This window comes from Rhinolophus ferrumequinum, chromosome 11, assembly GCF_004115265.2.
Source record: "Rhinolophus ferrumequinum isolate MPI-CBG mRhiFer1 chromosome 11, mRhiFer1_v1.p, whole genome shotgun sequence".
In the NCBI taxonomy this organism is placed as follows: Eukaryota; Metazoa; Chordata; class Mammalia; order Chiroptera; family Rhinolophidae; genus Rhinolophus; species Rhinolophus ferrumequinum.
Genome location: NC_046294.1, coordinates 3,859,151 through 3,887,077, shown reverse-complemented (window position 1 = coordinate 3,887,077; position 27,927 = coordinate 3,859,151). Strand labels below are relative to the sequence as shown.

The window sequence follows — 27,927 nt, the reverse complement described above, 5'->3', positions numbered from 1 at the left end:
GTGCGCCTGCGCAGTGGAGCCCGGCGCTCTTGCCCGGAGTTTCTGTGAGGGTCCCGGCGGCGCGCGGCGACCCCATGGCGGAGTCGGACCCGCTTTTGAGCCGTGCCCGCGGCGGCAGCGGCCGCGACTGCCGGGTCGGCTTACCCGCTTGCCGCAGCGTCCTAGTCGGCCCTGGTGAGAGGGGACCGAGCCGCGTGGGGGTGGTGCGTGGGGGTCCTGCCGGCCCGCGCCGCGTCCTGCTGTCACTGCGGGCGCGCCCCATCCGGCCGGAGTCCCCGCGGCGCCAGACGGTGGGGGTGCGAGGCGAGCCGCCGCCCGGAGGGCGGGACGCTGCGCCCGCGGACCCCGGCCCTGGCGCGGACTTGGGGACGCGGCAGCGCTCGGCGTGGCGGAGGCTTGCCTGTCCCGGGACAAGCCGGGCGGAGAGTACTTCTTGGGCCTCGCCCAGCCCGGAGCCAAGCAGCCCGGGGACCGCCAGACCTCTGCCGCCCCCTCGGAGTGCCCGGGGCGGACCCACAGCACTTGCTTTCTGTGGTTCGACTTGGTGACTCCTAGGGAGGCAGCGGTTGCATTTTTCCCGGTTCTTACGGGGAAAACAGAGGCACAGAGAGGGGCGTTCCCCTATGCAAGGTCACACAGCCAAGAATTCTAACCGAGGTGGGAGTGACTTTTGCTCTGCCTTCTCATTCCTAGTCCCAGGAGGTTCCCCAGAGGCTAGCCCCGTCAGCGTGGGGTTGGGGCAGGCTTCCCCAGACCAGGGCCGCTTCCTCCCTTTGCCTTCTGCAGCTCCCTCCTGCCCTTCCTGTTTACCCGCAGACAGACAGACAGATTGCTGAATCCGAGGAGGTTGGGAGGGTGGAGTCCATCCCTCCCTGGCAGACACCAAAGGGACTGGGTGCTGGCTTAAGGACTGAAGGGACTAAGCCTCATTTTGCAGAGAGGAAACTGAGGCCCAGGGAGTCTCTGGACCCATCCAAGGTCACAGCCCTGGGATCTGGTGCTGCGGCTGCTAGCACACGCCGGACGCTTCTTCTGGGGCCACTTTCCCTTGTCCAGGAGTGAAATATCAGTGGCGGGTCCTGACAGGAGATGAGAAAACTGGAGGCTGAGGTGGCCACGAGCCTGCCCATCTTAGAGACTGTCCTTGGAAAGTTCTCCATCCAGCTCTTGCCAGGCCCCGAAGAGCCCTGGACAGGGACCTCTGGTGGCATTCAGGGGCCACGGACTTTGTGTCTGGAGGTCTGGGAGCCTTTCTGGGGCTGTCACTTTCTGGCTGTGTGACCTCAGCAGGTTGCCTGACCTTTCTGAGTCTCAGTGAAAGGGGCATAGATATCGATGCTGCCCTGAGGGGCACTGAGGATTCCGAGAGGATCCGGGGAACACCCTCAGCACAGGGCCGGCATGCCCGCGAAGTCGGTGCGATGGTGCTGATGGATGTTCTGGGAGGAGGACCAAGATTACAGCAGGTCCCAGCCCTGGCAGAACGGATGAGACCAGTACTGTACCCACAGGGTCAGGGTGGGGGCAGGGCTCTTTGTCCTGATGCCATGGCCTCAGGGAGAGCTTCTGAGCATGTGAACATCTCTGCAGCGGGCAGATGGGGCCTGAGGCTCCACAGACCAGGGGGCTGCGGGGCCTGAGAATGGCTCCTTCAGCCTTGGCCCTGCTCTCCTTACGGCCCAGCTCTCCTTACCGGGCTCCTGGATGGGGCCCTGTGCTCAGGGTTTGCATGTCCCGAAGTCGGATTCTCCTACCAGCCAGGGTGGGTGCCACTGATGGGTGCCCCGTGGGTCTCAGTGGACCCTGCGGTCAGGTCCTTCTGACTCAGCCATTGCCACAGGGTGAGGATAGTCGTTTTCTCTTTTCCTTCCTCTGACTGGCAGTGAAAAAGTCGAGGGACACGGGATTGCTGTGCTGTAAGACAGGCCTTTTAATGATAACAATAACAAATGTTATAAAGTTACTGTGCACAGCACTTTAGCTGCAGGAACCCATTCAAGCTGCACATCAGTCCTGTGGCATCGGGTCTTCGAAGAACTGAGGCACAGAGAGGTTAAGAGGCTTGCCCAGGGTCACACAGTGAGCTGATCGGGGCTCCACCCAGGCTGTGCAGTGTGGACCCTGGAGCAAGACGGAGAGGGGGCTTTAGACCCGGATGTTGGGGACGGGAAGCTTGGGGCAGGGAGACTGGTCCAGGGCTGATGTGGGGTGCAGTGTTTGGGCCCCTGTTGTCCTCTGCACTGTCCGCCTTGACGCTCCCACCTGCTGTGGTCTGTGGGGTACCAGGGGTGCCCACAGGTGCTTGCCACCCAGGGTGATGATTTCCTGGACCACCAAGGTAGAAGACAGTGCTTCTGGTGGGGCTCACTGCCGGGGCAAGGGCTTGGAGGCCTTGGAGAGCTTGGCCTTGAGGAAGCCACGCTCAGGGTGAGTGGCCTGGAGGGCACAGGGTGGAGGAAGCAACAGGAGAGGAGGCCGGTGGGCAGAGGTGTGCGCCCGCGATGCCAGGCTGGGGGTGGAGCCTTTCGGCTGGAGCAGTGGGGACGCACAGGAAGCCGAGATGTGCTCATGAGGGTTTGTGACGAGATCTTTCTGGTTGCTGCAGGATGAGAAAGGGAGGCTGGCGTAGGGACTGCACAGCAGAGTGGGGTGGGCTTCTCTGAGGTTTGGTGCCCCAGGGCCGAGGGCCTGGGGAGCTCAGGGGGCCACACCCAGAATTTTACAAGCCAGCAACCAAAACCCAGGAGAGAGTGTCGGATGAGTGCTGGACAGTTCCCGGGGTGCCCGATGCCCTTGGCCTGGCTTGTCCAGGATGGAGCCCCGTCACCTGCTCCCCAGTCCTGGGCCTAGAGTGAGCCTGGGGCCTCTGACCACCTGTCGCTTCTTGTCTAAGAAGATGCCATCTCTTCCCAGAGGATGTGGTACCGTGGGGCGTCGTGCAGGCCTGTACTCTATTCCCACTCCCATGCGCCCCTCAGGGCTGTTCACTCGTTCGCTCGATTAGTAAGCTTTGGGGACTGCTGGGTGCTGAGCCCATGCTGCCTGGCCCTGCGGGTGCAGCGGGGAACAAAACTGCTTTCTGACCAGTGTTCCAGGTCGCTCTCCGGGCAAGCAGGCCGTCACCACCCTCAGTCTCCCTGGAAGAACTTTTAGGGGCCTCAGGGTGAGCATGCAGGTTGTATAGGTGGGGAAACTGAGGCCCAGAAAGGAAGGTTCTTGCTCTGGGTGATGCAGCAAGTTGATGCAGTGCCAGGACGGGGTCGTCTCCTACCTCTGTCCAGGGCTCTCCCCGTCCCCAGTTGGTCCCCGGGCCTGCTGCATGAGCCCCGAGGACGGGGCAGCTGCCTCCCTGGGGATGGTGGGCCAAATGGATAGTGGTCCGCTGCCCCCTGGCCTCTGGCTTTGGGGCCTCTGCTCTGGGTCCGTGCATAGCTCTGTGTTCTCTCGGTGCTGTGAAGGGCAGTTTTGGCAGCTGTTGGCTCTGAGGGACCAGATGGAAAAGGGCAGTGGTGACAGAGCTGTCCACCGCATTTCCATGTCCCATCTCGAGGCCGGTGGTGAGACAGGGCAGAAGGGCTTGGCTGCCTGGGCTGCTCTCTCTTGTGGCCTTGGGCCCTGCGATTCCTCTGTCACCTAGCAGCTTCTGCCACGAAGACACAGAGGCAGGCCGGAAGGCCATGTGTGTCGCTTGTGGCTCCTTGACCAGCTAGGGGCTGGGATGCTGGCCAAGGCTTTGGAGCCACCTGACTTGTCCTGAAGGCCCCTGATAGTCGGGAGCCGCCTGGCCCACAGAGGCCCCCTCCCGTCCTCCTGTGAGATGGGACCTGATAACGTCCGAGTTCCTTCCTCGTTCTCAGTATTTGACGGAGAGGCACGTAGCACCTCTGGCTATCCATTTTATGTGTCAGTGTTAAATCTGTGATCTCCTTTGATGGAGGGTGGGCAGGTAGTGCCACCCCACCTTACAGTCGAGGAAAGTGGGGTGCGGGGTCCTGACAAATGCTGCGTGGAGGCCGGTGGTGGGGTGGGCAAGGGGGCAGCCACAGCCACTGGTGTACTGAGCATTCTGTGTGCCAGGCTGAGCCTGGGGCTCCTGTGCCCACATTGCCCTTCTGGGGGCTGAGCTGGGTGCCCACTAACACCCCCATTTGACGGAGGGGTGATGGGTGAGAGAGTTTACGCCCTTGGCCTGTGGCCGCTGAGCCAGTGGTGTAGGGAGCTGGGGTATGAGCCCTCTGGGTCTGGTTCCAGGCCTCGCTCTGCCCCCGGGGGGAGCCGTGGGCCTGGAGCACTGTGCGCACGATGAAAAGACCCTTTACCTCTTAAGACCCTGTCCCGCACGGGGCACCGCATGCGTGAGCGGGGTGTAGACCCGTTGCAGGGTGAAAGGCATCTCGTTCTGGAGCCTTGGGAAAGAACGAAGTCGGGGCTTTCCTTGATCTCAGTCGTCCTGTAGCCGGTGAGTGTCATGTGATCCCCCTTCACCAAGTGGGTTCTCTCTGCCCACAGGTGCCAAGGCCGGGCGGGATCTGTGCTTTGACCAGGCTGTGGTCTTCATCGAAGACGCGATCCAGGTGGGCGGTGCCTGCTGCCCGTGGCGGGGCCAGGGTTTATCTCCAGGGCTGTGAGGACTGGGTGATGGTACCCTGATGACCCCTTTACTCCCTGTGGTCCTGAGGCTAAGGCTGGGGTTGGCAGGCCAGGTGGCCACCGTAACCGTGATGGCCCGGCCTCGGGCGTGGTTTCCTCGAGTCCTCCCTGAAGCAGGGGGGCCCCCGCTGGGCGCTGTTCTTTTGAGTCCCCAGTCACGCGCATCATTGGTTTTCCACCTCCTGGGGGCCTGTTGTCCGCCGCCCCGTCCCAGGTCCTGTGAAAGATGCCCAGAGGGGGCCAGATCATCCCCTACCTGCAAGTGACACACAGGCTCAGTTAGGGAAGTGGCAAATGGAACTGAGCAGTGCCCCACATTCGGAATTAGGCTGGGGGCATCCTGGAGGGCGGGGGTAGAGTGGGGGCCTCGCACGGAGGGCACAGCTGTCATTCAGAAAAGGAGGGTCCCTTCAGTGGGGACACTGCCTGCCCCAGGTCTGGCCCTCAGGAGGCTCTCTGTCTGCTTGGGACGGTGTGACCTTGCTGGGTCACCAGGGAACTCTGTGTCCACGTGCTGAACAGGAGCCCCCCTCTGCGATCCACAGCCTGCCTCATCACGTGGGCCCTGTTGTGGGGTGAGAGGGGTGTCCTGCACATGGCTGGCTGCGTGTGTGGTGCCGCCGAGGGGACTCCCACTCACGCTCCCGTGTGAACTTCCACTTCCAGTATCGCTCCATTAACCACCGCATGGACGCCCGGTCGATGTGGCTTTATCGATGGTATTACTCGGACATGTGCCAGTGGTGAGAATGCACGCGTGGGGGACGCGGGGTTCCTGCATCCTGGCTGGGTCGGGGAGGGTGGTCTCAGGGTCCCGGCAGCCTCCCTGTCCCCACGGTGGAGCAGGAGGCACTGTCTACCCTCCTTATTGGAAAGGACCCCAGCCTGTATGTAAACAGAAAGGCTCTTCTGGTGAGTGTTTCTTTCCAGAACATTCTGGTCAGGCATGGCAATTGCGTTTCGGTTTGATTAGTGTTATCTGACCACACATGCAGTGACCACAAAGCAGGAAGTGGGGTTTTGCCCTTTGGGCCTGTGGAGTCTGTCCTGCTGCCCTTTGGGTACATTCTGTCTACTGAGGGGCTTTTTTGGCCCCAGAACGTGGCTGGTTCTCGCAGTTTGACCAGTTTTTGTCCCTTTTCCAGGATTTTGAGCTTCATCATTTTCTTGATCCTGTCTCTGGCTTTCATTGAGACCCCTTCCTCGTTCACTAGCACCTCGGATGTCCGCTACCGCATGGCCCCCTGGAACCCGCCCTGCGGCCTCACGGAGGCCATCGAGGTGCTTTGCCTGCTGGTCTTCGTGGCTGACCTCTCCGTGAAGGTGAGACGGGCACCGACAGGGCCCGAGGCCCGGCCCTCAGCGCCTCGCAGCCCCTCTGCTGCCTTTCTGACTTAACTCTGACGCCCCTGCAGCGGGCCGCCTTTATTCCTCACTGTGCGCTGTGAGCTGCTCAGCAGAGCCCTCACTTTCTCAGAGATGTCGGGGCCTGGGAGCAGAGGCTCTTGCCCATTTCCAGCGTGTAAGCTGAGTCTGGGTGGAGCCATCGAGGGTACACAGCCTTGCAGGACCTCCGGGAGTGGCTGAGGGTCTGGCAGTGTCGCTGGCAGGAGACCCGGACCCAACGAGCGAGGACTGGGGGTCTCTCCCCTCCCTCCCAACCCTGAGATAGAGAAACACAGGAGAGGAGCGGGGCGAGGCTGGATGGGGTCTGTTCTTCACGGGGCTACTGCTGTGTGTCCGACTCTGGATTCTGTCTGTGACCCGAGTCCCTGCAGAAGCTGCAGGCAGGCCCTGCCTTGCTCACTTGAGTTTCTGATCCGTGTCAGAGCCTTAGGGACTTCCTGGGAGGCTCAGAGGGATTGGGTCTTGCTGCAGGCCACACTCTGTCAGTTTGTCCAACAACCAGAATTCCAGTGCTCCCGTCTGCGTCCTCCGGCTGCCTGCAGGCCCTGGGTCACGGGGTGCCTTGGCCCGACTGGAGACTGTCTTGCTGTGGGAAGGGTGGGTCAGCCTCTGGGTGCAGACCATGAGGGGCGTGGGTGACTGAGGGCCCCAGTCAGTTTCTTATTTCTTCTTTTGTAGCCCATTATGAGGTTAGGAGGTCTTGGGGGTTTTTAAACTGGAACTGAAACTACTGAGTTCTTGTTAGTGTTTTTTGAATGGTTGGTATGTTGGGGAAGTCTTAAAAAGCGAGAGAGTGCACATTTTTATTTGCAAGCTGTGATCTCTGAAGGCGTTAGTGATGCTGGAAAATAGCAGTTAGGTAAGGACAGGGCCGGCGACAAAATCCCACCCTCCCGGACCCCCCACTGCGGTGCAGAACGCCCGCCCGCGGCTGCTTTCTGTCTCCTAGTCTTTTCTAGACTGAGTCCTGTGCCTCTGCATTTGCCACACAAGCTAAGCTAATGGTTGGATGGGCAGAGAAGGCAGGGACCATGTTCTGGATGAGGAAACCAAACCGGAGCCATTAAGGGCCGAGCTCGAGGTCACTAGCTGCCTGAGGTCACTCGGGGGCTGGGCGGGGAGCTCGGCACTGCTCCCCAAGTCACGTGGAGACCACACTGCCTGCCCAGGAGCTCTGTGCTCTGGCCGTGCCAGCCTCGCCCGTGTGCCCGATGGGCCGACTTGCTGCAGGGCCGGTGTCTGCTGGCCTGCTCACCCACCGTCTCTCTTGCAGAGCTACCTGGTTGCGTGGGTCCAGTTCCGGAAGAACCTCTGGCTGCTGGGTTACCTTTTGGTGCTGATCGTGTCTCTCATGGACTGGATGGTGTCACTGAGCCTCGTCTGTCAGGAGGTAGAGGGTCAGGGGGCTCAGGTGGGAGTGGGGGCTCTGGGCGGGCTGCAGGGTACAGCTGCCCAGGTGACTGAAGGCAGGGGTCTCAAGGCCCTGCAACCACCTGCCCCCCGGCCCCACTGCCTGCCTCCCGTAGCACGTCAGTCACCACTGCCTGGGAGCTTTGTTCCCATTTTGCAGATGAAGTCACTGAGGTGGAGAGGAGGCACGAGGCCTGGGGGCAAGTGCCAGGGCTCCTGCTTCCTGCCTCCCATGGTCCAGCTGATCCTTCCACTGCCTGGGCCCCCAGGACAGCACCACCCCAGGGCCTCACCCCGGCCACGTGCCCAAAGCTCTGTGAGCCCCGACAGTAGGAAACCTACGTGAGCTGGCAGGCCCCTAGCCCCAAGCCTCTACCTGCAGCACCTTTGTTTTTTGTCTTAGAACACCCAGCAGCAACGCTCTGTGATTCGGTAGAATAGGGCTGGGAAACGGTGCGCACGTGCACGTGTGTGTGTGTGTGTGTAGGGTGCGTTGCGTGTGTGCACGTGTCTGGAGGGTGCAGACTTCCTGCCAGTTTGCTTCTCAGTGAGGGAGGGTGAGGCCCAGAGCAGAGAGGGTGGGGCTGAGGAGAGGAGGCAGCCAGCCGCCCCCGGAGGGGTAGCCAGCTTCCTAACAGACACTACCTGCCACGGGGAGGGCTGAGTTGGGGCTTCCCTGAGAGGTATGCGGGCCACCCCCAGGGACCTCCCGGGCCTGCAGATTTGGGCAAGCTGGGACGGCGAGGAGGACGTCTGAGTCTGAAGCCAGGGCCTCGGTGGCGTGTGGACTGGGAGGGGCTGAGAGCCGGGGTCTCTGCCCTTTGCCCGCCTCCCCTTGCGGTGTGGCCTGGCATTCAGTGCCCTGGTCTCTTGCAGCCCCTGCGTATCCGCCGGCTCTTCCGGCCCTTCTTCCTGCTGCAGAACTCCTCCATGATGAAGAAGACACTGAAATGTATTCGCTGGTCACTGCCGGAAATGGCCAGGTGGGCTCTTGTGCCGGCTTGCAGGGTCGGGGTGGCGCTTCTGCTCCCTGCAGTGCAGTTAGGGCGCCCGGGCTCCCATCCTGGCAGCCGTGCATGAAGTCTGGGGGCCGCTGGGTGCTTTGTCTGCTCTGGCTCTGTCCCCGGCCTGGGACTCTGCCGTCAGGCACTCAGGCCATGTTCCTGGCAGCCCCTGGTGGACTTGCACTGCTCCACGGCTGCTGCTTCCCCTTCTGTCCCCACAAGGCTGCGGCCCCTCGCCTCCCTCCTGCTCTCCTTCCATGCCACCCCTAATTGTCCACCTGCCCCCCAGTCCTGCTCCGAGGGGCACGCCAGACCTCCCTGCCTCCAGTCGCCTCCCCCAGGGGCTCCCGTGGCTGACTCCTCACCGTCCAGCCCCGGTGGATGGAAGTGCGCTCTCCCCTCTGAGTGTGGATTGTCCCTGCCCCAGGAGAGGGCTCCTGAGCGCGTGGCAGGCTGTGGGGCAGAGGCTGTGTGTGCCCCAGAGGCCAGCTGCACGGAGCTCCCTGGGCGGCTGGTCCCTGGGTCCCCGTCCTGTCGGGCACGTGGGCCCGGTACTGAGCACCTGCACCCACCCTTCCAGTGTCGTGCTGCTGCTGGCGCTCCACCTGTGTGTGTTCACCATGCTCGGCATGCTGCTGTTTACCGGGGAGAAGGTATGGCCCGTGCTCCTCCCGCTGGGGCCCGCGCCTCCGTGAAGTGCCGGGGAGGAGCTCTGCTGGGTGGGTGTTGGGCCAGCAGACACGAGGACCCGGGGAGGCCGTCTGCCCACCTCATAGGCAGGGTGGCTTACCGACCAGGTGTCCACGTGTCTTCCTTCAAGCAGCCATAGCCTCCCACTGCTCCCTGTCAGGGCACCTGTCTGCCCCGGGCCTCCTGGGCTCAGGGCTAGCGCTGCCTCTGCCGGGCTGTCCCTGCTCCTTCCCTTCCGCCCTCTCTCCCTCCCTCCCTCCTCCGCTCTCCCAGGCCGTTCACTGACCAGGCTTTCTCTGCACCCCTCCTAGATAGGCCCTCTCAGATTGGCACCTGGGGTCACCACCTGTCCCCCTCTCACCTGTTCTTCTGTCCGGACAGGTACCTCTCACACTTCCCTCTTCTCTAGCTGTGGGTCCCCTCCCTTCCAGCCCCTCCTGCTTCCTGGCCCCCAGCAGCTGTTGCTGTGTGGAGGGGCCTGCCACCGGCCACCAGGCCCTCGGTCTCAGCCGTGCCCCCCACCCTGCACATCTGTGGTCCCGTGTATCTGTCCTTGTGTCCTGGCCAGGGCACTGTCCTCCTCGGGGCTGGAACTGTCCTGCATCTCTGTCCTGGGAATGTGGCCTACGCTCGGCCAGGGCTGGTCTTCAATGTTTAGGGGGTTGGGGCTGTGCCGCCCATGAGGGAAGACCAAGGACTGAGCCAGCTGTGTGTGTGTGTCTGTGTGTTTGTGCAGTGGCAGGTGAGCTGGGCTGTGAGGTGGGACCAGCCGACAGAGCTCAGGCCCCCACTGACTGTCCAGTGCCACTGCTGTTGCTGCTGTCTCGCATGGCCCAGGAGGGGTGGGGTGGGCAGAGTGGGCGTGGGCGCGGGGTGGTCAGGAACGCTGAGTGTCCCAAGGTGCCCGGGAGAGTTGGCTCCTTTGCCGGGTTTGAGTTCTGCCCCATGGAGGGGACTTGGCCGACGAAAGTGGTGTGTGTTTGTGGGGCAAGAGGGTCGTGCGTGTGGGTCTTGGTGAGGGTCCAGTTCCCTGCCTACTGTGCAAGTTCAGAGGAGAGTGACAGTGACCCACCCATGTGGGTTCCTGGTCCTCAGCCCCCTCCGGCCCCCTCTGGCCTGACCGGGGGAACATGTCAGGAGTGAGTGGGACCCTCATCCCAGGAGGGAGAGGGTGGGGAGCCCGGGTATGAATGTTCCCTGCCAGTGGCTGTGAAAAATCACAGCCGTGAGTGCCCCCCTGCGTCCTGTGAGTCCCTGTGACTCCCCGAACACACAGACCACAGGGCAGCAGCAGCCTTGTGTGGGAGGCCCCTGAGTGGAAGCAGAGCGGCTCTCCCAGGAGGGCCACTCCAATTCCAGCTTCTCTCCCCACTGTGGCAGCCTGCTGTGGAGGGCTCTCCCGAAGCTTGGCCCCTCTCTTCCTTCTGCCCCTGACCTTTGGCCTCACAGCACATGCAGTACAGTGCGTGGCAGAGTCGGGCTGGAAGCAGGCTGGCTGGCACCTGCGTGTGGGCTCTTGGTCACTGGGCCCTGACGCTCTCAGCCAGGCAGGCCCAGAGCTTTTCACCATGGTTCCAAGCAGGTCTGCATCGGTGGCTGGCATCCATGCCGGTGTGCGGCCTCCCTGGACGCTGGCTCCTGGGCCTGGAGGCCTTGAGTTCAGTCCTGTCCGGCCTTGAGCTCAGAGCCTGCTGGGAAGTGATGGGAGATGCAGGTGGGAGGTGACTGAGCCCACGGTGGATTGTTCCGTCTGGTTGGGTACGGAGCCTGCAGCTCTGCCGGCCCAAGGCCTGCGCTGGTGGGGAGGAGGCCCGCGTGGCTGCTCAGAGCTGCCATATCTCCTCTCAGCAGGATGACGGACAGGACAGGGAGAGGCTGACGTACTTCCGCAACCTGCCCGAGGCTCTGACGTCCCTCCTCGTGCTGCTGACCACTGCCAACAACCCCGACGGTGCGTGGGGCGCGAGCGTGGGGGGAAGGTTTTGTCCCTGCTGAGCCGGAGAGCCCGGCTGTTGGAAGTGGGGGTGTCTTTATCCTGTCAGCAGGTGGAGGATACAAAAGGGCGTTGGATTCCCTCCAGCCTGCCCTTTCCCCTTTTTTTCCTTTTCTACTTTTTTTCTTTTCTTCCCTTTTCTTTCCATCTTACTTTCTTGCTCCCTCCTTTTTCCTCTGTTCCCTCTGTCTCTTTCCTCTTCTCTCCTCTGAAGAGCTAAAAAGGAACGGTGTTTGCATGGTGACCAACGGCAGTGTGTTCAGTGTGGTCCCCCCCGTGGCCTCCTCTTTGAGGCCCAACCATGTCCCTGTTGCCACTGGGCCCAGCGGTGGGGTGTGGCTCAGCAGCAGTGTGTGTGAGAGGCCCTGGGGTCTGAGGTGGCCATGACGCTCCCTTTGGGGTTGTTGGTGGGGCCTCTGTGCGCTCGGGCCGGGGGCGTGGCCAGGATGGGGTGGCTGTAGTCCTCTGGGCCTCTCCTGTGGCCCGGCCACCCAGCTGGTACCTTTCATCTGGGGCTCGGGGACGGTCACCGGCCATAGGGTCCTTCCCAGGACGGCAGCCCTTAGCTTCCACACCCAGAGCCGTGCAGTGGGACCCCATGTCCTGAGAGTCCTAGGGAGTCCCCCAAGGGAGAGCCGAACTTCCTGTGGGGTGTGGTCGCAGGGAGGCAGATATCAGCTCAGCATCCCGACGGATAGTGAGCGCCCCGTTACCGAGGGTATTGCAGTTTGCATCGGAAGGCCTCCCAGCCCTTCCCAAGCAGAGCCATCTCTGTGGAGAAGGCAAACGGTATAGGTCATGACAGAGTCAGAGCACGTGCTGAAGTTGTGGGCACGTCTCAGTTCCTCCATTTGTGTTCTCTCAGTGATGGTTCCTGCGTATTCCAAGAACCGGGCCTACGCCATCTTCTTCATAATCTTCACCCTGATAGGTGAGTGCAGGAGGGACTGTAGGGGACGTAGGGACCAGCTACTGCCCCTGTGACAGCATCCCAAACACTCAAGGGTGCCTGTGCTGCCCTGACCCCATGGTGTCATCTCAGTGCGACCTTTCCCACCTTCTGACTTCACCTCAGTGTGACCCGCCTAATGGTTTGTAGTCTGTGACCGCTGATGCCCTCTGTCCTTAGTGTGTGTGGCTGGGCACAGCAGGTGGCACTTCTATTGTATAGACAAGGACAGGAAGGCCGGGGTGTTGAGTGATGTGCCCCAGGCCCTACTCCCTGCCCCTCGATTGTCCTGGCCCTTCTTGCTGGCACCCCCAGGTTTGCTGTGCCTGTGTGACCCTCTGGGTCCACAGCCCGTGGTGGTCCCCACTGACTGTGGCGTTTTCTTCTTGAAGGAAGCTTGTTTTTGATGAACCTGCTGACGGCCATCATCTATAATCAGTTCCGGGGCTACCTGATGGTGAGCCACGTTGCTGTCCCTGAAGTCCACTCAGGGCGTGGCCTGGGCTGAGCAGCCTTGTGTGGGAGGGCGGCGGCCAGGTGCCCTGGGGGTTCACAGTGGTCCCTGCACTGCCCTCTGGCTCCCTCTGGTGGATGAGCAGGAACTGTGTCACATCCTGCTCCTTCCCCCACCCTACCTGTCAGGTGCTGTCCCCACGGCCACCCAGAGGTTCCTCCCCTGCCCCCCCTTCTCTAGAGGGAAGCTGCAAGAAGCTCCCAGGGCAATGACCCCAAACCCACTGTGCGGGGAGCGGGGACCCCAAGGACACTAAGAAGGCACAGACACCCCCGTGAATGGCACAGCATGAGGCTGCTGGGCTCCGGCCGGAGTCTGTGACTGGCGGTCTGATGCCGAGGGGGGAGGGGCTGCTCTCAGAGGCTCCTGCGGACGAGGGGACGACGGGACGTGCGAGGGGAAGAGGGGACGTGCGGCCCTGGAGAGAGCTGAGCCGGGCGGGCCCCTTAGAAATCGCTCCTTGCAGAAATCGCTCCAGGCCTCACTGTTCCGGAAGCGGCTGGGGACCCGGGCTGCCTATGAGGTCCTCTCCAGCACTGCAGAGGGAGACGGCCAGCCTCGGGGGTGAGTGCCGGGGCTCCGGGGGCCCCCCCCACCCCGAGGACGTGGGGGCTGCTGCTGCTGTTCATGGGGCTGCTTCCCAAACAGCACTCTGTGCCGAGCGCCCAGCCGGACTGGGTTAGGCCCCTGGAGTCTCGAAGACGTCCTGTCCCCATGCTTCCTGTGTGTGAGCGGACTCGTTTGTCCTCATGACCCCTGCGATCCTGGGCTGGGAGGGGCCGAGCGCTCGGCCTGCTTATGCCCCCTGCGCCCCTCCCACACCCCTGTGCTGTTACGTGGGTGTCAGGAGCAGAGGGACCTGGGCCTTTTTCGAGGCGGCGTCGGCACGGAAGGCTCCAGTCCTAGCTGCTCCTGAGCCTCCGTAAGGTGGCCAATAGTGTCTCGGGGTCGCAGAAGACAGGATGGCCGTGAAGCGACCGTGTTTCCAGGCTGCACAGTCGATTCACCAGCGCCCTCAGGCACTGAGCTGGTGGGCTCACTGGGGCGTGGGTGTGTTTTTCCCCACAGAATTGGGGTGAAGCCCCAGGACCTCCTGCAGGTGCTTCAGAAAGTGCAGGTGGACAGTACCTATAAACAGGCCATCATGGAGGTATCAGTCCCCACGCTCCCCGCGCTCCCCGCTTTCCCCGGCCTCCCCGGCATGTATTTCTGGACTCCTCCCAGGGTCACGAGGGCCAGCGGCCCCTTTTCAGGACAGGGGTACCATTTCCGAGTAGCCGGGGCTGGCCCAGTCTGGGGGGGCGGGGGCGGCTCACCCTCCTGCTCTGGGTGGTGCCCTCGGCCAGGCCACCCTGACTGAGCTGGCTGCCCTGCTTTGCAGAAAGTGCGATCCTACGGTGGCAGCCTGCTGTCAGCTGACGAGTTTCAGAAAATCTTCAACGAGCTTGACAAAAGGATGACGAAAGAGGTAACCGGGGCCAGGCTGGAGTCCCCTGCTAGGCCCGGGGCTGCCCAGGGCTGTGGTGTCTGGGGCGTTGATCACCTGGGCAGCTTAGTGACCAGTGCCAGGACTGGCCTGCCCAGGGATCCTGGCCCTCGGATGATAAACGGCTCCTGGAAACTGGGGAGGTTTGGTTGACCTCACAAAAGCCACAGACTGCAGGCTCTGGCCTGCTCCAAGCCTGACCCAGGGGACCCCTCTGACCGGTTTCTCTGTCTCCATGACAATCTCTTGTCCTCTTCCTGTGTGACCTTCCCGGGAGACCCCTGAGTTGGTGTAAAGCCTTGTCTTTTGTCCTTGACACTGATTTGTAAAGTTACCAGATGGCCTTGACACCCACCTCAGCACTGTGTCTGAGGACCCCACTTCCTACATTTTATACAGTGGGTTTCTGGGGGGTGGGCAGAGGTGCTGGGAGACAGGAAGTCTGTGGGGCAGGGGAGGGGCTGCTCGTTCTTGAGAAGGGGGACGGGGGCAAAGGGGTGGAGTCAGGCATCTGCTGGCCAGACTCCTAACAGCTCTGTCACTGTTGTGTCAGTTAGCTCAGCTGCTATGACAAATGGCACAACTTAAACAACAGGATTTATTGTCCCCAGTCCTGGAGGCTGGAGTCCGAGAGCCAGGTGTCGGCAGGGCTGGTTCTGAGGCCTCTCTCCTCGGCGTGTAGACGGCCGTCTCCTCCCTGTGTCCCCACACGGTCGTCCCTCTGTGTGTGTCTGTGTCCTGATCTCCTTATAAGGACACTGGTCGTATTGGATTAGGGCCCGTCCTAGTGACCTCCTTCAAACCTATTACTTCTTTAAAGACTCTGTTTCTAAATACAGTCCCATTCTGAGGTGCTGGGGGTTAGGACTCCAACATATGAATTTTGGGGGGACACAATTCAGCCCACGATGATAGTCAACTTTTAGTATCCCTTGTCTGTCCCTGTGGCCTTGGGCTCCTGTCAGATGTGGTTTCCTTAGGACGGGTTTTCCCAGAGTCTTTCCAGGTCACCTGAGCCAGGCCCTGCTCGACCTTTAGTGCGTGAGGGCGCCCGTCCTCGGCCCGTCCTCATTTGGGGCGTCCCTTCCCAGCAGTGTTCTTCAGTGGGGTACTGGAGGTAGACACTGTATGTTAACGCACATCCAACGTTTTTCTCCTGTGGCCCGTGGATGTTCCATCTTCCCACGGTGCCCTGGGTCTAGAGTCCAGAATATGGACCGAGGTGGGAATTTGGATCCTTAGAGGTTTGGGGAGCAGTGATGTCCTTGGTTTCATGACACACTCTTCCCCAAAATGCTGATTGCAGGGGGGCAGTCAGATGCTTGGGTGTGTGACTGGGACGGAGCTCCACTGATGTCCTCCACCGGATGACCTGGTCCCACACCCCACATCGCTGACTGTCCCCCCCAGTGCTATCTACTGAGAAAGCTTAGCCTCGCTCCCACAGGCGAGAGGTGCTGAAAGGGCTGCATGGTGAACACGGAGCCCAGAGCCTGCAGGTCAAGACCTAGCACAGCCAGTTGGGGTTCCCTCAGAAGAGCCACCGTGTTCAACCTGCTGTCTCAGTGTTTTCCTGCCAGACTCGCCCCCATACAATTATGTGCCTGAAGAATCGCTTTTTTCTTTTTTTTTGAGCTGTCATAATTTTCACTCTGCAGCTTCCTCTTTTTCACTCAGCAAGGTCTTCTAGATCTTTCTGTGTTCGTGTGGAACTTTTCGTGAGGATGAAATGTTCTTTATCTGCCTGCCTGATACGGTAGCCACCGGTCACATTTGGCTGTTGAGCCCTTGAAACGTGACTATTGTGACAGGGAACTGAGTGTTTAATTTGACTGGATGTAAAGAGCCCTGTGCCATCAGTGGCCCCTGTGTGGCCAGCGCAGGCATGGGCACCAGTCACGCTGTCACGGCTGCGTCGGCGTCCACTCCTGAGGCACCTTTGGGTGGCTTTCCTGTTTGTCGTCATGCTCAGTGCTGCAGGGGATGTCCTGTGCCTCTTAGGAATGTTTTCATGTTAGCAGTGATGGCCAAATTAGTCTCCGTCTCTTTCCACTTCTGTCTGTCCAGTGTTCCGTTCTGTGCTAACTTTTCGAAGTTATCAGCAGACAGTTTATATTCTGTCATGTAGCACTTCTCACATCAGAGCGAGCGCTTTGCGTACACTTACGATGACTGGCACATTCCAGCCTGGTTTCCTTACGGTAGCAGTGGTGCTAGGTTACGTCCACCTCTGTCCTGGGGTTGTAAAGACGGCCGTGAGGGACGTCTTTGTGTATAAAACCACTTCTGTGTTTGCAATGATTTCCTCAGGCTGGGTAGGCTGGGACAGAGGAGAGCAGGGAGGGAAAAATCGAATCCTAGAATCGGGGGGTACGGGCGTTGTTGGGCTCGCCATGGCCTCGGCCGCCGGCGGGCCCACGTTCCTGAGCGTGCGTTCCCTCAGCAGCACCCGCCGCGGCCCCAGTACCAGTCCCCGTTTCTGCAGAGTGCCCAGTTCCTCTTCGGCCACCTCTACTTTGACTACCTGGGGAACTTGATCGTCCTTGCGAACCTCGTGTCCATTTGTGTGAGTGCGGGTGTGCCCTTGTGCTGACGTGGGAGGCGCCTCGTTTCCCGCCCCGTCACTCTCACCTGTCCTTCCTCGTGACTCCCCGCTGCGGCTTGCCGCATCTCCCCAGCACTGGGCCGGGCTGGTGAGCCCCCTTCCGCTCTGGCGTTGCAGGTGTTCCTGGTGATAGATGCAGACGTGGTGCCCCGTAACCGTGACGACTTCGTCCTGGGGGTGAGCTCCAAGGCCACTCAGCTGTCAGGCCTTTGCTGGGGTGACAGGGAATCAGAAAGAATGAGGCCGGAGCCTGGGGTTCCGGGTCTGGTGGGAGGCAGGGCCGTTCAAGTGCTGAGAGACTTGTTCTGTCTTGGGGTCCCCAGAGGAGGGGTGCCAGGCCGTGGGAGAGGCTGGGGAAGGCTGGTGCAGGCAGAGGACCATGGAGGGAGGGTCGAGGAGACAGAGGCGTGAGGGGACAGTGAGGCCCCAGGTCTCCTTTGGGCTGAGCCAAATGGCTGCATGGCCCCAGGGGCCCTGCGGCTGGCGGGTGAGGTCGGGGAGGCCAGCAGCGCTGGGACCGAAGGCAGGGTCCCTGTTTGCCCCTTTCAGATCCTCAACTGTGTCTTCGTCCTGTACTACCTGGTGGAGATGCTGCTCAAGGTGTTCGCACTGGGCCTGTCGGGGTACCTGTCCTACCCCAGCAACATGTTCGACGGACTCGTCACCATCATCCTGCTGGTAAAGTCTGAGGTGGCCGAGGCGCCAGCCTCTCTGTCGGCGGTGCCCTCTACACCCAGCTTTGCGCCATCTCCCGCTGCCCCTGAGGACCTGAGGGCCGTAGGGATTTGGGCTCCTGCCTCCAGTGACAAAGGGGCTGGCTTTCCCCTACTGAGCTGCTTGGCGGGTGGCCGACGGGCGCTAGAGAGCCTGGGTTTCCGCTGCATGTGAGCGTGGTGGGGTCAGGCTGCCTCTCGACCCCTGAAGGACAAGGATGGAACCCTCACCGGCCACCCCAGCCCTGGGCACAGCCTGTAACGCCACTAAGGACAGTGGGACCTTGGTGTGGGTGGAGGGAGGGCAGGGGCGTCTCAGGCACCTGGATGTCCCTGGAAATGTCCCCTCCCTTCCTTGGAGATGGTGGGTGGGAGCGGGGTCACGCCCGATGTGTGTGTCACAGCAGCGATAGCAGTGCGACATTTCTTCCTATTTAATGAGAACTGTGGGCCCCTCGGGACAGGAGCGAAGGTCGTCTGAGAAGGGCCTTTCAGTCTGAGCAACTGGCTTCTCCTGTCCCGGGGGCTCCGCCGGCCTTTCCCTCGTCCCGCCCTTCATGGGTGCAGGCTCCCCAATTCCTGAGACCAGAGTGTCTTTCTCAGCTTCAGGAAGTCCTGACGTTTGGAACCAACCCATGGGGACTGGACCGAGCTCTGATTTCTTCCCGAACCCCCTTTTGGGGGTTTAGACTGTGTGTTAGACTGAGCTTTTATAACTCGTTAAAAAGCCCCCCAGATTACTGTTGCTGTAGCATGCCTTCTTTTCTTTTGTAATTAAAGGGTTTGGAGCTCTCAACTCTGGCTGTGTACCGATTCCCACACCCAGGCTGGTATGTGACTGAAGAACCGAGGGAGGTTACAGCAACCAGTGCCCAGTGGCTAGCGCCCCAGGGAAGGGTGCCCCACCGTCCCGCGGCCGGCTGCTGGGAGTTGAGGGCAAAACACCCGATTGTTAGGAAAGTGGGCTGATGGGGAGCTCTGCACCACCCCTGCCCCTGAGGGCTGTGGGAGCAGACCCCTTCTTGCTCTCAGGACTCCTCTAACATTCCTAAGTCGCCTTCAGAACGTAGTGTTCCCCGAGTTGTGGCAGGAGGCTGTCAAGGAGCCCCGCTAGGTGCAGTGGGCCCAGTCCCACCCCAGGTGTACTGCGGGCGGTAGGTAGCTCAGGGCTGGGTGACTGCTGAGCACCGGAGTTGGGCGGGGGCCCGCCTCCAGCTGGACACTGGAGGACTTTGGGTCCTCATTTCCTACTTCTGGGCGTCAGTTTACTATGTCCCTGTACGACGGCAGGGGTGGGGCCTGGGGCTCGCTGCTCTCACGCTGCTGTTTGAGCCCTAGCACCTCCAGTTCTGGCCACACAGAGGAACTGACGTCTGGGCAGGGGTCCCAGGGCGCCTTGTGGTGTAGCTTGTGGCAGCCATTGGGTCGTGCTGCCCAGAACACAGGACTCAGGCCCTTGGCAGCCCTGGTGGAGGGAACCTCTGCTGGGCTGCGCTCGTCTTAGCGGAACAGCTGGAAATTGCTTCAGATGGGGAGTGGGCCTGAAAGACTCTTGCGTCAGCTCCACGGGAGCCGGCTGGGGAGGGTTTGTCTCTTGTCTCGGGGAAGACAGCAGGGCTGGGCCGTTCTGGAGGCCCAGCTGGGGCCCAGCCTTGGGAGCGGTGATACTGCACTGCCTGGCTTCTGCGGGGCTGGCTCACCTCGCGTCTACAGTGCTCTTGTCCGAGGACCATGGAGGTGACATTCTGGGTGAGCATGGGTTTACATGTAAATAGAAATGAGAGCATGGGAAGGCCGTGCTCTCATTTCTATTTACATGTCAGCCCATCCTCACCCAGGTTCAGAGGGCGAGAGATGGGATGGGACAGGATCGAGGGTTGGAAGGTGGGGTTAGAGGAAGAGGTTGGGCTAGGACATGTGGTTAGGGGTCAGGTCAGGAGACAGGGACAGGAGGGGTCAGGAGATGGGGGTCGGGCACAGGATATGTGAATCGGGGGTGGGGGGCAAGGGACGGGGTCAGGGCCAAGTCTGTCCCCGTTCTGCTGGGACCTGAGCTGGGGCGTCCAGTGCCTGGAACCTCGGGGGTGTCCTGTGGAAGGCGGAGGCTCAGCTAGTCCTGCACCACCGCAAGGGGCTGTGCCGCTGCGTGATTCACGCTGAGGGAGTGCTTCTGGCTGATGTCCGCTGCAGGGCGCGTTCCCATTGCGCCCCAAGCGCTCTCTGCATCTGTCTTTCTCTCTACTGACCACGTGCGTCCTTGTCTCCTTGCCCGAGTCCTGGGCCTTTCCCAACCTGTCGCCCGTGTGTCTCCAGGAAGCCGGAGATGCAGGGCCTGCTGTCGCTGTGGGACATGCTCCGGCTGGTGAACATGCTCATCGTCTTCCGTTTCCTGCGCATCGTGCCCAGCATGAAGGTCTGACCTCGCCCCTGCCCGCCCCGCCCCTCCCCTCCCCTGCCCGCCCCTCCCCTCCCGCCAGCCATCCGCTCCCACTGCTCATTCTTCTAGGGAGGGTGAGCCCCCGGGAGGGATCAAGACCCTCTGGGTGCGCGCCCAGCCCTGCAGTGCAGCTGAGTGATTCTGGGGGGATGGGGTGCACTTAGAAGTATGAGAGCAGTCCAGCCCGGCTTAGGCTTATGGATGAGGAGGGCCAGGCCCCCACGCCGGGACTGGTGTGAGGCCCTTGGCCACTTGTGGGGGTGGGTGGGGGGGAGCTTCAAGCTCCTTGGGGCCCATGGCATTTGTGAGGGGCAGGGTGGAGCCCTTGCATGTTCCCGAGTGTCCTGAGGTTTCTGAAAAGCCTTAGGCATGGGCTTCTGGTGGCCACCAGTAACCAGGGGAGAGGTAGGATCGTCTGGGGCACTCACTTCTAGGATCCCCAGTGCAGGAGTGGGGTTCACAGTAGGCTGGGCGCTCACTTCCAGGACCCCCAGTGCAGGAACCGGGTGGCTCGTGACCATGTCTGAGCCTTGGTTTCTCTCAATGTCCCCTTTGGGAGTGACACCACCTTTGAGGGGAGGGCAGGTAGTCTTCAGGGAGTTGAGGCCCAGCCCCGCCCAGCTTGGAGGTGGAGTTCACTGCTCCTCTCTGTTTTCCTAAGAACTTTTCAGGAGAAAAGGACATCGAGGACATCAGGCCTCTTTGAGTGTCCAGGGCCTTCCCCTGTGCACACCTATTCTTCCTACCTAGCTGTCCTCTGTCCCATCTGTGGCCACCTGTTACCCAGCGGTGGTACCCATCTGAAGGCAGGGGGTCCTGAGTGCAGAAGCCGTTGTGTACGCCACACACATGCAGTGTGATCGTGCATACATGTACAGCCATACGTGCACGTGAACACACTCATAAACACATGCACATCATCACACACTCGTATGATTGTACACATACCACCACACACATAATTATATGCACATACACACCCAACATATGTATATACATGTAACTAAGTCATCCAGCACATTGCATGTAATTACACACATGCACACAGTATACACATATACACAACTATACGTGCATCCACACAAATTGCATACACATACAGTCCACACGCATGCACGTGTGCACACACGATGCATATATATGCAGACATATGCACACTCGCACACATCCACAGCGGTTTCCACCTGCCAGCATCCAGCATTACGGTGTTCTAACACACCCCTGGGGTAAATAGGCTGATTGGAAAGGCTTTCTTGGGTCAGGTTTGCATGCAGGGGAGCAGCCCGGTAGCCAGGGCTCCTGGCTGCATCTCTGCGGCCCCCTTCCTCAGACTCCATCACGAGGGGCTGACCTGGAGGCCTCCAGACCAGAGAGGACCTAGCCCAGCCTCAGCGGGTCGGCGGATAGTGGGGTCTGTCGTGTGCTGGGGCTTCACCACAGGGACTTGGAACCCAGACCCACCTAAGGCTGGGGGCGGAGGTGCCTGGATGTGTGGGGGTGAATGAGCACGTCCGTACAGTGTGAGTGTATACAGGTGTGTGTGTACAGCTGTGTACAGGTGTGTGTGTGTGGGGTGTGTAGAGGTGGCTGTGGGGTGTGTGTATGGCTGTGTGTGTACAGGTGTGTGTAGCTGTGTACAAGTGTATGAGTGTGTCGGGGTGTGTGAGGGTGTCTGTGGGGTGTGTGGACAGGGGTGTGTGTGTGTGTATAGGGGTGGCTGGGGGGGGTGTGCGCAGCTGTGTGGGTGGGCGGTAATCCACCTGCCTTTCCAGGGGGAGGGTGGTCAGTGCCACCTCAGTGGCACCAGGAGGAATAAGGCTCCGCTTTGTCCCTGTGCTTAGCTAATGGCCGTGGTCGCCAGCACCATCCTGGACCTGATCAAAAACATGCGGGCTTTCGGCGGGATCCTGGTGGTGAGTCTGGCCCCCCGCGCGGGGGGCGATGGGGGCACTCCAGCCGGCTGTTGGGTTGTGTGAAGCGGGCTCTGCGGGACGCTGACCGAGGAGGCTCTGTCTGGCGTGGTCCCTGTGTGAGGGCAGCATAGGGCTGGGCAGGAGGCCAGAGTGGACCTCAGCGCAGGTCTGGCTGGAAGCGCAGCCTGACCGCGTTCCCCTTCATGCCAGAGCCTTTCGGTCACTTTCAGATACCCCCGGCTTTCTGGGTCATGGGTCTGATGAAAAAAAGTATATGAGGTACTGGGGACCCCCAAAGTCCACACACCCCAGATTAGGTTTTGGTCAGTTCTCCTTTCTGGCGGGGGGTGGTTTCAGGAACTCACAGGACTTCCCCTGAGGGAGGGGTGTTGGCTCCGCCCCATGGTCCAGCTCAGGCAGGGGTCCTGACAGGTGGGGGGCCCTGGTGCTGCTCTAGTCACACGGCCCAGTGGACAGGAGAGACAGTGACCAAGGGACGATGAGCTGCAGAGAGCCCTGCTATGTGGTTGCTGCTGCTTATGGCCTTTTCGGCCTTTATTTTGAACACCGTGTGGGATGAGCCAGCTGGGAGGGGAGCCCCAGGCACTCAGGGCTTGTCACAGGATGCTAGAAATAGACTCTTGCACGGGGCACTGCCCTCTCCCCGCACCTCTAGTCGTGCAGCATTGGAAACTGAGGCCCCGAAGGGGGCTGGGTTAGCCCAGGCTGTGCAGTGACCCGCATGTTAGGAGCAGGCCACTGGTTAGAGGCTGCCTGGTGGTGCTCCTTGGACGCCCCCCGTGGATGTGGGGACCACAGTGGCACTTCCTCCTGGAGAGGCCTGGCCAGTTCCCACCCCTCCATGGGGCCACCTCCTGGGACCATCTTCAGGCCCTCCTGCCCTGGTGTCAGTGGAGTCCTCACCCCTGTCTCTGTCACACTTGTCCTGGAGGAGGGGCAGGCAGCCTGGTCCTCCTTGGCCTTCCCCCTTGGACCCCAGTTTATCTTTGGGGCTTCCTTGGTGGTGACTCCTCCCTTTTCCCCTTGGCCCACCCTCCTGTGCCTCTGGTGCAGGGTGGTGTCCGGCGGGGGGGGGCAGAACCCCAGCACTCCCCGTGGCAGGTTGGCAGCACCCATGTTTGGGGGCCGTGGCCGGGGCTGGGAACCTTCAGGCCAGCCTGGCTGTGCGGTCCACCTGTGGGTGGCACTGACCAGCGGCCCTGCCCCCCCCAGGTGGTGTACTATGTCTTTGCCATCATAGGCATTAACCTGTTCCATGGTGTCATTGTGGTGCCTCCTGGAAACGGCAGGTGAGGTGGGGACTGCAGGTGCTAAGGGGTGGGGGACTGGGCCGGGACAGGTGTGAGGCCTCGGGCAGCTCCCCGAGGGAGCCTCCGTTCCTTCCTTTCCTCCCTTCGCTTCCTCCTCCACTCCCCTGCCCTCCCAGCCGCTGTCTTAGACGCCGCTGACTGGAGTCTGCACTGAGTGTTTCCTGTGGCTCCGTGCAGCACCCTCCTTTGGGCCTCAAGACAAGGTCGTGCCCTGGCAGGGGGGGGGTGCCACGGAGAGCTGAAAGCAGCTCTGGGAGGGCTCCTCCCGCGGGCCACTCTGTGCAGTTCAGTTTCTCCTGTGCCCTCAGCTCCCCGCGCCATGCTGCCCTCACGGAACCTCTGGAGGTCGGGGGCATTTCTTTTCCCCCATTTCTCAGGGGCCCAGAGAGGGTTCCATGCTGCACTGGGGCGTCTCTGGCGTGCGTGTCCCAGCCCACCCTGACCCCCTTGTGTCCCGCAGCCTGGCCCCGGACAACGGCTCGGTGGCCTGTGGGAGCTACGAGCAGCTGGAGTACTGGGCCAACAACTTCGACGACTTTGCGGTGAGCCCCTAGCCCCTCCCTCCTCGCCCCTCCCCCTTCCCCCCTCCCCCCTGCTCCCTGTGAGCCCGCCCCTCCCTGCTGTCCACACCCTGGACCTCACGTGTGCTGCCCACAGGCTGCCCTGGTCACGCTGTGGAACGTGATGGTGGTGAACAACTGGCAGGTGTTCCTGGACGCCTATCAGCGCTACTCGGGCCCGTGAGTGATGCTGTCCTGGGGGTTCCCCTCCCCTTTTGTCACAGTGCGAGGCACATGTCCTGCGCCCCTGCCCGTGACTGGGTTACAGCTGGGCAACCCTGGGGGTGTGTGGGAGGAGCATATGGCTCTGGGGCACCCCACGACAGCGACAGCGGGGCTCCTCAGCTCCTGGGATCGGGGAGCCCTGAGGGGCGGGGCTAAGTGCAGGAGTTCAGCCTGGATCCTGGAGAGCTCAGACCAGCCCAGGGGACGGTCCTGGGTTCCAATCCCGCCTCCACCTCTTGTGGCCCTGCTCCCTTGGGCAACTCATGGACTGTTTCTAGATTTGGTTATCTCTAAAACGGGAATAATAACATCACAGAATGGCCGGGCAGGCTTCAGTGGGCGCTGTCAGACTCACGGGGCTGTTGGCGTCCCTTGAATGACCTCGCTCTGCTCACGGTGGGCCGTGGGCGGGCCTTCTTGTCCTCCACAGGTGGTCGAAGATCTATTTTGTGTTGTGGTGGCTGGTGTCATCTGTCATCTGGGTCAACCTGTTTCTGGCTCTGATTCTGGAGGTATCAGAGACCCCCGCCGGGGCTGTTCCATGGGGTTTTCTAACCTGCTGATGGTGGGCATGAAGCCGCTGGCCGGCCCACCTGGAACTCGGATGGGAGAGTCCTGGGGCGGCCCTGAGTGCAGGCTGTGTCCTTCCCTTGGGGCTCAGTGCAGCTCACCTGGCTGCTGGGAGGTTCCTGGGGCGGCCCTGACCTTGATCTGTCAGAGGAGGGCCGTCAGAGAGGGGCTGGGGCATGTGGCTGGCAGCCTTGCTGGCCGTGGCCCCGGGCATCTGGGATGAGCTTCCCGGCTCCCTGCAGTGGGCGCCAGGCTGACACTGGGGCTCGGGGGGCTGAGGCTGCTTCCATGCAGGACCCACACTCACCGGCCTCCCTCCACCCCCTCGCTCACCAGAATTTCCTTCACAAGTGGGACCGCCGCAGTCACCTGCACTCCGTCTCTGGGGACCTGGAGACTACCTATGAGATGAGTACTGTGGAACTCTTGTTCAGGTGTGTGGATGGGAGGGCGTTCCGCTTGGCTCCTGGGCCAGGAGGGAGGCAGAGAGAGGCAGGGGGGTGGGGGCAGGTGTCTTTTGTGATGGTGACACGCCCACATGTCCCAGGCACCTTGCCTGCCTCTTGCAGCGCTCCAAGCTGGGGTTGGGGTCTGGGGTCAGGGTCCTGTGTTTTCTTTGCTCGTGCTACCCGAGTCATGGATTCTCACGTGTTCTCCAATCGGGCATATTGAAGGAAGCATCCTTCAGGTCCCCTTAGTCTCCGGGCGACCCCATTGGTGGACGTGGAAACTTCCTCTCTGGTACTGAACGGTGCTGGTCGTCCCAGGGACAGCCCAGCTCCGGGCAGCCCGATCTCCCTCCTGGCGTTGGCTGTGCTCTCGCAGGCGATATCCGTGCAGCGCCAGCAGTCAGCGTGGAGGGGCGTTCCCCCAGGCTTTTGAGAGCGCTATGTAAACACCCTGAAGATGGATCTGAGTCCCGCGTCCCCAGCCCTGCCACATTCCCTGTGCATGTCTGATGGCTCCCCCCACAGGGAGCTCGTACGAGACGGCCCCACATGCTCTGCTCGCTCGCTCTTCTGGAAGGGCCCGGGGTCCTTCTCTCCAGACAGCCCTGTGCACCTTCTCCCCACTTTGCAGGGACATCCTGGAGGAGCCAGCAGAGGAAGAGCTGGTGGAGAAGCTGAAACGTCACCCGCACGTGCAGCTGTGCAGGTGACCCCCAGGTGTACCTTCCTGGCTGGGGCCGCGGATGGTGTAGCGGCCTGGGCACTGATGCCCGTCGCGGCCCGGAGGCAGAGACTTTCCCTGGGACAGAAGCACCCCGCCCACCTGAGGCTGGGGCATCCCTGAGCAAGGCCCCTGGGCGCTGGACTGGGACCCCCTGCAGCTTCTCTGCAGCGTTGGGACAGCCACCAGCACTGGCGGCGGCATCCACACCACACTCCTCTGTGAGCTTTCACTTTTCTAAGGACGGAGAGAGGGTGACTCCCCAGGGACCTTCAGACAGTCTGAAAAGCAAGAAGCAGCGGCTCCCCCATGTGCCCTGCGATGTTCCCGGTGCCTTGGCTGCTGGCAGCCGTCAGGGACCAGAGGCCCCCATGGGGCCCACACAGGCTATTGGCGGCTTTCCCGCCTCTAAGTTCGGGATCCTGGTGGTTTTATATGAAGTGCATCTTGGGTGTTTTTACTGTTGTATGGCTTGGATGAATGTGGTTGGGTGTGTTTCTTTATGGGTCAGAATGCCAATATCAGTAAGTCTTGCTAAGAATGAGATTCTCATCCTTACTTTGAACACAGCTCTAGTCTGCTTCTCGGGAGCAGGGCTGCCGGGTAAGGCTGTTTAGGTTGTGTACTGCACAAGGGGCACCTGGCTGCAAGGGTGTATTCCAGCATAGAGCTGTCTACCCGAGGCCAGGGGCACCTTTTTCTAATTTGCATGAAGGCACGTATAAGCCAGTGGTGGCCCTCCTGGGTGTGTCCCCAGGATGTGTGGCAGAGCGGGCTGGGATCGGGAGGAGGGGAAAGTGAGCAGGGCGTGGCAGGCCACACTGCCACTTGATACAGATGACAGACGGTTTTCTCATGTCAAGTGCCAACTCGAGTGACTAGCGACAGCTCCTGGAGGTCTCTGTTGAGGAAGATTGGGACCCTCATGGAGAAGAACGCTGGGATCGATTAGTGATGTCTGCCATGGGCACGGGTGCTGACCCTGCCCTGGGAAGGGAGCTCCTCAGTCTCTCTGTCTGGGAAATGGGATCAGAGGCAAGTTTTAAAAAGTAACTTCTAAAATGTCATGAAAGCACAGTGCTCGGGTTTGTAAGCCCTGGCGATGCTTCATATGTCCACGCACATTGCAGTTCCTGGTCCTGGACTTTATCTGAAATCCCGGGCATTTACCTGGTATCCCTCAGGTTTGGGGGAACTTTGGGGGTTGGAAGGACACCCCCAGACCTGCCCCCTCGGCAGGCTGTCTGGAAGGTAGGTTTTGGGTGGAGAGGACCTCATGGAGCAGTGGGTTAGCAGTGTACACCCGACTCGCTTCACGGGGACCGCTTGGTGTCTGGACACAAGGGCGAGGGCCCACCTGGACAGCTGCTGTGCCGGCTGCAGTTTTTCCACCCGCAGGTCTGAGTGCCATCTAGTGGCGGGATCCGGTTCTGGTGCCCTTATTGTTAATACAAGCTGGAACCGGTGCCCCCAGGGACGGCTCATGGCTTTTTCCTAGGCCAGCCGGAGGCTGGCTTCTCTCTGTTGCTGTGACCCTGCCTCACTGTCTTGGCTGCAGGCTTGTTCTACCGCACAGCCTGGTTGCAGCGGTCACTCGCTGGGTGGGACGTGCTGTGCATGTCCCAGATCTGATATCACAGGGCCACCCCTGCCCATTTCATGGCTTGCGGGCAGAGAGGCCCCTCTGATTTTCACTGTCCTGAGGCAGAGAATTCTGGACGATCTGCACTGGCTCAGGGACACAGTGCTGGGCACAGGCTGGCTCTGCCCTCGGGAGGGTAACAAGCTGGTGTAATCACACTGCTGCCTTCTGACCATGAGCTGGGGTCTCGCGGGTGCTCTGGTGGTGGAGGGGGGCGGTGTCCGCCGGCTCCCGCAGCTCACATTCCCTCTGTCAGTTTCCAAAGGTGTTTGTGTCTACGACTTTGTCCCAACGAGAACTAGGGCTGAACCCCACAAGGCTGGGCTTGGGCACGGCTGCTGGGTAAGGGGGCAGGGCCGTGGGGGTCGCCCTGCCAGCTGCGGTGACAGCTCGGGGCCGCCGTGCTGCACTAGAGGAGAACGTGTGCCCCCATCTCCACCCTTGCAGCTCTGCTGGGGGCTCCTGTGGTTTTCTGTGGCTGTGGTGGCTCTGGTCGCCCTCAGCCTCTGGCTGGGCATGAGATACAGGGGCTCAGCTGGACCCTGTGGACCCTGTTGTCACCAGTGCATGGCAGGAGTTGAGGACACCTGGGACTGGCACCGCTGCCCTATTGCGGAGTTGGCAGGAGGATCCCTGTGACCTGGCTCGGGGTCCGAGG

At 61.2% G+C, this 27,927-nt stretch overlaps 1 protein-coding gene across 3 annotated transcripts; it reads left to right on the top strand.

Annotated features, from left to right (window-relative positions):
- TPCN2 (two pore segment channel 2) lies at positions 1 to 27,927 on the top strand. 3 transcript variants are annotated; one of them, XM_033121698.1, is made up of 25 exons: positions 1 to 174; positions 4,510 to 4,574; positions 5,317 to 5,393; positions 5,796 to 5,973; positions 7,331 to 7,447; positions 8,344 to 8,450; positions 9,052 to 9,124; positions 11,013 to 11,112; positions 12,020 to 12,085; positions 12,496 to 12,560; positions 13,084 to 13,181; positions 13,686 to 13,767; positions 13,999 to 14,085; positions 16,547 to 16,669; positions 16,826 to 16,885; positions 17,258 to 17,386; positions 18,202 to 18,251; positions 19,735 to 19,834; positions 21,700 to 21,771; positions 23,005 to 23,081; positions 23,563 to 23,644; positions 23,760 to 23,842; positions 24,318 to 24,399; positions 24,794 to 24,891; positions 25,538 to 27,927. In XM_033121698.1, the coding sequence occupies exons 1-25, from the start codon at positions 75 to 77 to the stop codon at positions 25,614 to 25,616; spliced, it is 2,250 nt and encodes a 749-aa protein (XP_032977589.1). In that variant the 5' UTR covers positions 1 to 74; the 3' UTR covers positions 25,617 to 27,927. The 3 variants fall into 3 exon arrangements, with proteins under 3 accessions (XP_032977589.1, XP_032977588.1, XP_032977587.1); XM_033121697.1 differs by having other exon boundaries at positions 11,010 to 11,112; positions 16,550 to 16,669; XM_033121696.1 differs by having other exon boundaries at positions 11,010 to 11,112.

What these genes read in the sequence shown, in the direction of transcription:
- TPCN2 (XM_033121696.1), top strand. Translation starts at nt 75, where the DNA reads ATGGCGGAGTCGGACCCGCTTTTGAGCCGTGCCCGCGGCGGCAGCGGC. An exon ending in AGTTCCGGGGCTACCTGATG is followed by an intron (nt 12,561 to 13,083) that starts GTGAGCCACGTT and finishes CGCTCCTTGCAG; the next exon opens with AAATCGCTCCAGGCCTCACT. An exon ending in TTCTGGCTCTGATTCTGGAG is followed by an intron (nt 24,400 to 24,793) that starts GTATCAGAGACC and finishes CTCGCTCACCAG; the next exon opens with AATTTCCTTCACAAGTGGGA.